At 35.8% G+C, this 10193-nt stretch overlaps 1 protein-coding gene across 1 annotated transcript; it reads right to left on the bottom strand.

Moving 5' to 3' along the window:
* Positions 1 to 8506: 8506 nt before the first annotated feature.
* On the bottom strand, positions 8507 to 10164 carry LOC141394492 (uncharacterized). The gene has a single exon (XM_073969002.1). The coding sequence runs from the start codon at positions 10097 to 10099 to the stop codon at positions 8507 to 8509; it is 1593 nt and encodes a 530-aa protein (XP_073825103.1). The 5' UTR covers positions 10100 to 10164.
* Positions 10165 to 10193: the final 29 nt, after the last annotated feature.

Below are 10193 nucleotides of genomic sequence, written 5' to 3'. Positions count from 1 at the left end.
CAAAACTCTTTATTAATTCAAACGAATTCATGAAATAGCTACAATTAATTTATCAGTTTAGTTTTTCAAAAGTTTACATCCAAAATTGCAATGTAATCACCACCGCTGCAACGCAAAAGATTACTTCCTCCGTTCTCCGCAACTGATATTCTTTCATCTTACAAAAGGTTTTTTCAATTATCTTCCCATCACCAGTTCAGATTTCAACATGGACTCCAAATGCACTCCTTTAAGTATTTTTATTTCGTAAATTACTTTTATTTTATAATTTTGTTATTTTATAACAACATTTTGGAAATTTATACTCTTTTGTTTAGTGACGAAAATATGTAGGGATCTACAACCCGGCTTGCTTTAGGGATCTCTAAAAATAAAATGTAACGAACGGGGGAGGAGAGACTTTTTCTGGAAAATACCATTTATGCTTAATTAATTTATTTTTAATTGTTTCTTTCCAAAAGTAGTTTCTTTATTTTCAGATTCTTGTTCCTTTTCGTTTCGGACTTTTTTTCAAATTCCAAGAAGCGAGATTTGATTGATTTCGTTCTATGTCAGATTTAGAACAGACAAGGGAACTTTTAAAATAGCAATGTGTGCAGTCTGATTCTATTTTTAGCTCAATGATTCGGACTTCATTTTTATTGCAGACATTTCGAGCTTCATACAATACCAATTGTTTAGAAGTTTTAGTTGTCTGATATGCAGGAAATGTAAGTCCATATTTACTTTAGGCGATTTTCCTTGCGGCAATTGTCAATTTGAAGGAGAGAGAGGTGAGGCATATGGTAACTCTTTGCCTCTCAACACCCTCTCTCACCGACAAACTGACAATTCCCGCAAGGAAAATCGCCTAATGTAAATATGGACTAAGACAACATCACGACGACAGTTCTAACAACTTTGGTCTGTTCCATGTTATCGAAAAAAAGTAAAAAAATTGCAGTACTGGAACATACCAAAATGAAAATAAACAGGTGTGTAAATAAAAACACAAACATCATCTCTATTGGATCGATGGAATGGGTACAAATGCTGATGAAAAGATCGGATCTTTCACGACTTCCTTTGCATTGGTTCAAATCCTAATGAAAAGATCGGATCTTTCACGAATTCCTTTGAACCAATGCAAAAGATGACATGAAATCACGTCATCGCAAAGAACCCCTTCCTTCAAATTTTGCTGGGTAATAATGAATAGAAATTCAAATAATTTGCATGCAAACAAATTTATAAATCCCAAAATTATTCATATTCAATTACACACCAAGTAAGATAGTGTGATAGTAAGTCAGCTGCGCTAACGGTGATATACGCTCAGCCTCTGAGGGTATAAAAAATATATTGATTTTGTATCACGAGTTTGCTTCAAAATACGTGGAATCTGTAGCTATCGTAATGTAACGGTATACCAAACCATTTTTGTAACTTCAGATTTTTGAAAAAGTTTGAGTATAACGCATAGCAGTGCGAAAGATTTGGTTTTGTTTGCAAGTGAAGTTGCTCGAGTTTCTTTGCTCACGTATCTATTTGAGCGAGCAATTGACTCTTGGGTATAATAAGTTTCTTGCTGAAAAACAAGAAACAAGGGAGCTGATGAAGATCTGTGGCGAGATCTGAAACTATAGTCTTCCCTGCCTTACCCCTTGGTAAACATCGCCAACTTCTTCCCACTAACAAATTAAAGTTATTTTAATAAAATATTAAAACAACGACTATGGATTAAGCCTGACTATTTTGAAAAACAAAATGGACATACTTCGCAAAAATTGTACCGTTGCAATAGGGACCGTGAAAGAAATCTTTTAAAATGTAACGAACGGGGGAGGAGAGACTTTTTCTGGAAAATACCATTTATGCTTAATTAATTTATTTTTAATTGTTTCTTTCCAAAAGTAGTTTCTTTATTTTCAGATTCTTGTTCCTTTTCGTTTCGGACTTTTTTTCAAATTCCAAGAAGCGAGATTTGATTGATTTCGTTCTATGTCAGATTTAGAACAGACAAGGGAACTTTTAAAATAGCAATGTGTGCAGTCTGATTCTATTTTTAGCTCAATGATTGGGACTTCATTTTTATTGCAGACATTTCGAGCTTCATACAATACCAATTGTTTAGAAGTTTTAGTTGTCTGATATGCAGGAAATGTAAGTCCATATTTACTTTAGGCGATTTTCCTTGCGGCAATTGTCAATTTGAAGGAGAGAGAGGTGAGGCATATGGTAACTCTTTGCCTCTCAACACCCTCTCTCACCGACAAACTGACAATTCCCGCAAGGAAAATCGCCTAATGTAAATATGGACTAAGACAACATCACGACGACAGTTCTAACAACTTTGGTCTGTTCCATGTTATCGAAAAAAAGTAAAAAATTGCAGTACTGGAACATACCAAAATGAAAATAAACAGGTGTGTAAATAAAAACACAAACATCATCTCTATTGGATCGATGGAATGGGTACAAATGCGTATGAAAAGATCGGATCTTTCACGACTTCCTTTGCATTGGTTCAAATCCTAATGAAAAGATCGGATCTTTCACGAATTCCTTTGAACCAATGCAAAAGATGACATGAAATCACGTCATCGCAAAGAACCCCTTCCTTCAAATTTTGCTGGGTAATAATGAATAGAAATTCAAATAATTTGCATGCAAACAAATTTATAAATCCCAAAATTATTCATATTCAATTACACACCAAGTAAGATAGTGTGATAGTAAGTCAGCTGCGCTAACGGTGATATACGCTCAGCCTCTGAGGGTATAAAAAATATATTGATTTTGTATCACGAGTTTGCTTCAAAATACGTGGAATCTGTAGCTATCGTAATGTAACGGTATACCAAACCATTTTTGTAACTTCAGATTTTTGAAAAAGTTTGAGTATAACGCATAGCAGTGCGAAAGATTTGGTTTTGTTTGCAAGTGAAGTTGCTCGAGTTTCTTTGCTCACGTATCTATTTGAGCGAGCAATTGACTCTTGGGTATAATAAGTTTCTTGCTGAAAAACAAGAAACAAGGGAGCTGATGAAGATCTGTGGCGAGATCTGAAACTATAGTCTTCCCTGCCTTACCCCTTGGTAAACATCGCCAACTTCTTCCCACTAACAAATTAAAGTTATTTTAATAAAATATTAAAACAACGACTATGGGATTAAGCCTGACTATTTTGAAAAACAAAATGGACATACTTCGCAAAAATTGTACCGTTGCAATAGGGACCGTGAAAGAAATCTTTTAAAATGTAACGAACGGGGGAGGAGAGACTTTTTCTGGAAAATACCATTTATGCTTAATTAATTTATTTTTAATTGTTTCTTTCCAAAAGTAGTTTCTTTATTTTCAGATTCTTGTTCCTTTTCGTTTCGGACTTTTTTTCAAATTCCAAGAAGCGAGATTTGATTGATTTCGTTCTATGTCAGATTTAGAACAGACAAGGGAACTTTTAAAATAGCAATGTGTGCAGTCTGATTCTATTTTTAGCTCAATGATTGGGACTTCATTTTTATTGCAGACATTTCGAGCTTCATACAATACCAATTGTTTAGAAGTTTTAGTTGTCTGATATGCAGGAAATGTAAGTCCATATTTACTTTAGGGCGATTTTCCTTGCGGCAATTGTCAATTTGAAGGAGAGAGAGGTGAGGCATATGGTAACTCTTTGCCTCTCAACACCCTCTCTCACCGACAAACTGACAATTCCCGCAAGGAAAATCGCCTAATGTAAATATGGACTAAGACAACATCACGACGACAGTTCTAACAACTTTGGTCTGTTCCATGTTATCAAAAAAAAGTAAAAAAATTGCAGTACTGGAACATACCAAAATGAAAATAAACAGGTGTGTAAATAAAAACACAAACATCATCTCTATTGGATCGATGGAATGGGTACAAATGCTGATGAAAAGATCGGATCTTTCACGACTTCCTTTGCATTGGTTCAAATCCTAATGAAAAGATCGGATCTTTCACGAATTCCTTTGAACCAATGCAAAAGATGACATGAAATCACGTCATCGCAAAGAACCCCTTCCTTCAAATTTTGCTGGGTAATAATGAATAGAAATTCAAATAATTTGCATGCAAACAAATTTATAAATCCCAAAATTATTCATATTCAATTACACACCAAGTAAGATAGTGTGATAGTAAGTCAGCTGCGCTAACGGTGATATACGCTCAGCCTCTGAGGGTATAAAAAATATATTGATTTTGTATCACGAGTTTGCTTCAAAATACGTGGAATCTGTAGCTATCGTAATGTAACGGTATACCAAACCATTTTTGTAACTTCAGATTTTTGAAAAAGTTTGAGTATAACGCATAGCAGTGCGAAAGATTTGGTTTTGTTTGCAAGTGAAGTTGCTCGAGTTTCTTTGCTCACGTATCTATTTGAGCGAGCAATTGACTCTTGGGTATAATAAGTTTCTTGCTGAAAAACAAGAAACAAGGGAGCTGATGAAGATCTGTGGCGAGATCTGAAACTATAGTCTTCCCTGCCTTACCCCTTGGTAAACATCGCCAACTTCTTCCCACTAACAAATTAAAGTTATTTTAATAAAATATTAAAACAACGACTATGGGATTAAGCCTGACTATTTTGAAAAACAAAATGGACATACTTCGCAAAAATTGTACCGTTGCAATAGGGACCGTGAAAGAAATCTTTTTCAAAAAAATTCAAATAGATCCGAGATGGGTCCTCAAACTGCACTTTTCCCAAATTTTGTGCGGGTGGTACTCGAAGGACGGGACCGATATAGCCCATATTCCAATCTGATACATGACTGGATGAAATAATAGGATGTGCAAAATTTGGACCGATCAGAAAATCCCCTTGAGAGTTATCTTGCGGATTTGCCATTTTAGTCAGGTTTCTTGTTTGTTTTTCAGGGTTTCTTGGAGATTTTCGGCCAAAATGTCAGGAAGTATGGACTTGCCATTGCAATTGTATCATCGTTAAGGGGACCGCAAGTACAATCTGCTGAAAACAATTCAAAACGATTCGAGAGGTTTTTAAAATTTCACTTTTCCGAATTTTGTCTGGGAGGTACTCGAAGGTGTGGACCGATATAGTATTACGCGATCTATATCTGGAAGGAATAATAATATACGGAAATCTTGGACCAAATCGATTGCTCACTTCGACAGTTATTGTTCACACAAATTTTCAGAAGAACTTTTGTGGGGGAGTTGCCCGAAGGAGTGAACCGATATAGCCCATATTCGAACTTAAACTAAGGTTGGGCAAAATATTACGAAGTATTACATTTGGTTCGAATAGGTAGACCCGTTCAAGAGTTATTGTGTGCACCAGCGAGGTAGGCAGTAAGAGGGATAGATGAACGGACAGGGCTAAACCGACTCCAAACATACTTGGGGTCTAAAACCATTATTTCGGTGAGACACATCTTTTGTCGTATTTTGTATGTATCCCTTTTACTGTAAATCCTGAGGTATAAATAGGAGGCGAAGCGACCCCATTTTGCAATATTTGTATAAAAAATCCAATTGGACAACTGAACTGAAAATTTCTCTCTCATGGGAGGAAATTGTGGTTCTCTACACAAAACCCATTATATATTAGGCAGTAGGTCCATTATCTAGCAGAAACCTTATTGCAATTTGCATCAAAGGGAAAGGTCAGTAGTTATTTTTTCCATATGCAGGTTACTTTGCCGGTATATGCCCTCCAGGAATTAAAATATGGACCAAAAATAAAATTTATATATTTTTCATACAAAAGTAATGGTCTATGTCACCCGCTAAATCATATCATATCATCGTGCAAAATTATAGGCATTTTCTTCAATCTAAACTCTTACCTCGTGCAAAATTTCGTGAATATTGAGCTATAATTGCGACCAATTGAGCTATAACAGCGTGTTAATGATTACACTACAAACAAAAAACTGGATATATTAGGCTATAATTCTGTTATCGGATCACGTATGTATATCAACATAATTGACATCAATGGAAATGTCAAGAGATCGTCTTCCAAGTACAGCTTAATTGTCCGGTATGTATTTTCTAGGAATAAAGATATAAGCTGTATATTAAAAAATTACTTTACACCAGTTACACAAGTTTTCACTAGCCTTCGGGCGTTGAACAGCACACTCACATTCTGGTTCCCCGCTTTATATATCCTCCATCAGAATATGGAGGGTATAATCAACATTGTCATTCCGTTTGTAACACATCGTAACACAATTATTCGTCGAAGACCCTATAAAGTTATATTTACGTTAGGTTTTTACAATGTCTGGGAAGTCCGTTATTGAAAAAGGATTATATTGGTCCACTTTTTGATATATCCCCCATAAAGTACCTCCCGAGATTCCATATGTTGAAGGTTTTAGCTACATTATTTTATTGAAAAAGGGTTATATTGGTCCACTTTTTGATTTTAAAACGAAACTTAAAGCAATCTGCAACCGATTCCTTTCAGTTTTGTTTTAAAATGCTAATATTTAACCAAGAAAAGTTCTGATATACCCTACTTTTTAAAACAACAAGATTTTTTTGAAGAAATTGATATTCTTCTTATACAAACATCAATGTTTGAATGTTCAGTATAGACTCAAAATCAGCAAAACCGATTTCCTGAAATTTTCAGAGAATGTACAGGGATGGCCTCTGGGGAAAATAGGCTACATACTTCATGAACGGATCGAGAACGTATATTCTGCGACTCCATTTGATCGGAAAGTTATAAAATGGCGAATTTATGGCACATTTTTAAATTACTTAACATATACAGATGACATATTCCTACTGTCAAACGGAGCCAGAGACTTACCCCCAGTTTATGTATTTCGAAACGAAAATGTGTGCGCATGAAAGACACCCAAACTTTAGTTTTTGAAATGTTATTTCATTTGCTTTTGCTGCAAAACAAAAACAAATTTGAAATACACACTCAAATTTTGTAGTTTTTTTTCCGCATTCGTTTTCTTATCGACATATATAAACAGACCCTTAATACCTGGTGACTAGACTGCTACATCAGTGTAACACTTGTGTTGCACTCTTCCCATTCCCCGATCGTACCTAAACTCTATCTTACTTTGTAGTTTGGACCCAAATCGATGTGGAGTTGCATTATCAACCGGGTGCTGCGACCCATATAGCAACAGAGGTGTAAGATAGTCCTCAACCCCTTACCAAGAGGGAAGTGAAACCCATAATTGTGGTTCTTCGAATTGGTACCTGCGGATAGACTTGGGCACTCTGTGGAGAGCTACCACTCTCTAAGAGTACTCTGGGTGCAATGGTGCACCATGGTTAGAACCGTCAATGCAGAATCATGTAAAACCCCCTCGACTTCATGTCCCATACCTCCAAGATAACCTGAGACCACAGACCTACAAATAAATACAACAAAAACAAATACATGAGTATTAAGACAAACAGCGAATAACAGTTACACGCTGTTGGAGCGAACGCAGAGCTCTTACGCTAAGCAAATCAGATGGATGTGGGATCTGAACTCCGAAAACGTAAATGACAATGGGTTGGACATGTTCTACGCCGTGATGACAATATAGCAAAACAAGCTCTATGCGGGAATCCGTTCAGCCATTAAGGAAGAAGGATTGGAAAACCAAAGAAACCTGTAGGCCTATTCTGTAACTTTTGTTTTTGTAACAACTACAAAACAAACAAATGAAATTGTTGTAAAATAAACAATGAGTAAAGTTGTTAAAAAGTTACAGAATAGTGGGCCTAGAGACGTTCCATAGAACCCGAAATGATATCTATCGGATTGACCTGGGATCTAAGCTCCAAAACGAGTGAGATGGAAAACGGCTATTGTTAGCGCCCTATGCTCCAGTGGGAGTTAAAGGAATAAAATAAATAATAATAATTTTGGATTAAAATGCAACCGTTATATTTGAGAGATTCCATCATGAAGATGCTACTTGATGCTAAGCGAAAAATTATTTCTTAGCTTTTATTGTATTTATAAATAAAACATGTAGCTTAATTTTTTAATCATTTTTTTAACTTTAACTTTCCAGGAAAATCGATTTCTGAACCACCGTGCACCGCCGTCTTCGAACATGCAGCTTCCACGGTACGTGAACTCCTGTACTCGCTCGACACATGCATCGAAGAGGTTTGGAGTTTATTCTCATTTCATTGGTCTATGCCGTGTTGAGTTTAGGAAGCACTTTGATTCTCTCGCCACATCATTCATTTTTTGCTGCATATCATAAAGCCGGTCGTGTTTATGAAAAAACTATGTAAACATAATATCACACGTGAGTTTGCATGGCGTTACTCATACGTTTTTGAACTAGGACAGTGAATTAGATTGCACAACTCTAAACTGTTGTGCTATTTCTTCTCCTAAGGTGACATCATTCCGATAAAATAAAACTCTCGTTTATTATCGAAGAGCTACTTCCGGAGAAAAAAAAAACACAACTACAATAGGTTTTTAAAAGAATTTAGTTGTTTAATTTCCAAAAAGTAAATACACATACATACAACATCTTTAGTTATAAATTACAATTTTGGGTGTAATAGATAATCTGTACCAGAAAATCTCGCCGATAAAACACAAATAAGCAATAAAATTCAGAATCAAATACAAAAGCATAAACCATTTAGTGTCTTGTAGTGTCATTGGTTCAACCATCATCTTACGACTGCTGTCCGTTAAATTAATACGTTTTCTCTGAATAGCTTCTAGAAAGGCCAATTTTTTCCAATGGTTCGTAAGTCCGGACTGTTTGGTGATGCCAATCATTTCATTTACAGCATCTTCAAATATTGAATTAGGCTGCATTGACACCATTTGACCATACATTTTTAAGAAACAGATATTGGTTATACGAAATTTACGTTTGGCAAATGATTTCTGCTGTTCATCGTACAATGACCATTGAACTTCTGGTACGGGATACAAATAACGTGGATCATAACTATCCCTCAGTGTGTAGAATTCCAAAAATGTTGGTACAATCTGAATAACTTTTACGTACAAATCATAATCGCTGATGGTTTCATTATCCATTTTATCAAATTCAGCTTTGTGCATTAGGATTTTCTTTTCTCCCAACAAAATATCTGTTAAAGTGTTGATTGGTTTTTCCGTAGGTGGGCTGGCATTGAAACTTTGCAAATACGTGACGTAGGTGGTGTTTATCATAACACCCCCAAAACATGTCAACACATAAAGAATGCTGCGCCATCCACAATAATGTGGATCCATTTGATAGCACTGACCCAGCATGCCATTGAAGGTGTATATATTAAAGATGATATTCCAAGGGTTAGTGGGTTTTCCTTCTAACCAAAATGTTAAATCTATGGCAAATGTCAAGAATAACACGGTCACCAAGATGATTGACAATATACGAATATCAAAGATCATGGCATAAAACTTATAATTTGGTATTGGACTTTCGGTTGGCACCATCATGCACCAATCTATAAAGTCATAACAGTTACTGTGGACCCGATCACTTTTGTAATTATTTAGTACCAGCTGTTGGGACATGTCCAAGGTGTCATTGTCTAAGAACGCATCAAACCAGAAAGCATCATGGCTGCCGGTGGGAAATGTTACGGTTGCATTATGAAACTTTGCAAATTCATCAAAAAAGTGGCCAACATGACCACCAAGAGAGTAGGTTCCATTCACTTCCCTCAAAATATATGACTTGTTGCTGCCTTTTTTAAGACTTAAGCGCAAAGGAGATTTTCGCATATTTTTCACGTGATTTGAATACAATATCATGCTGGAGGACTCATTCATTTGGTGAATTCTCAATTCAAATGTGGGAAATATCCTGGGTGCATAGTAATAAGGGTAGTTGGTTATATTGTCACGGATTGCCACTACATTTACTGCTTTATGGTCACAACAAAATTTTATGATATCTTCCAAATATTTCTGACCCTCTTTGGCTCTAAACAATATAAGCAGTCGAGTTTTGTGTAATTTTCTTAGACTTTTCCACAGTGTCTCCAGTAAAAATTTGTCCATTTTTTCATCACCATTCATTGGCACCAAAGCCAGTAGTTCTCGATTAAAATTCCGCCACATATAAAAAGAGGTATGTGTACCCTTGAGTTGTATCATTGGGATCTCTAAAAGTTTTGCCACCAGATCGATATCATAGCTCTCCGTGGTCAGACCATGTTCATGATTTATGTAAATTATAGTGTTATAAGGA

The sequence above is a fragment of the Musca autumnalis genome, unplaced genomic scaffold (assembly GCF_047663935.1).
Source record: "Musca autumnalis isolate F117 unplaced genomic scaffold, ASM4766393v1 scaffold_1, whole genome shotgun sequence".
Lineage (NCBI taxonomy): Eukaryota > Metazoa > Arthropoda > Insecta > Diptera > Muscidae > Musca > Musca autumnalis.
The sequence above is the reverse complement of the archived record's forward strand: the minus strand, read 5'-3'. Positions and strand labels throughout refer to the sequence as shown.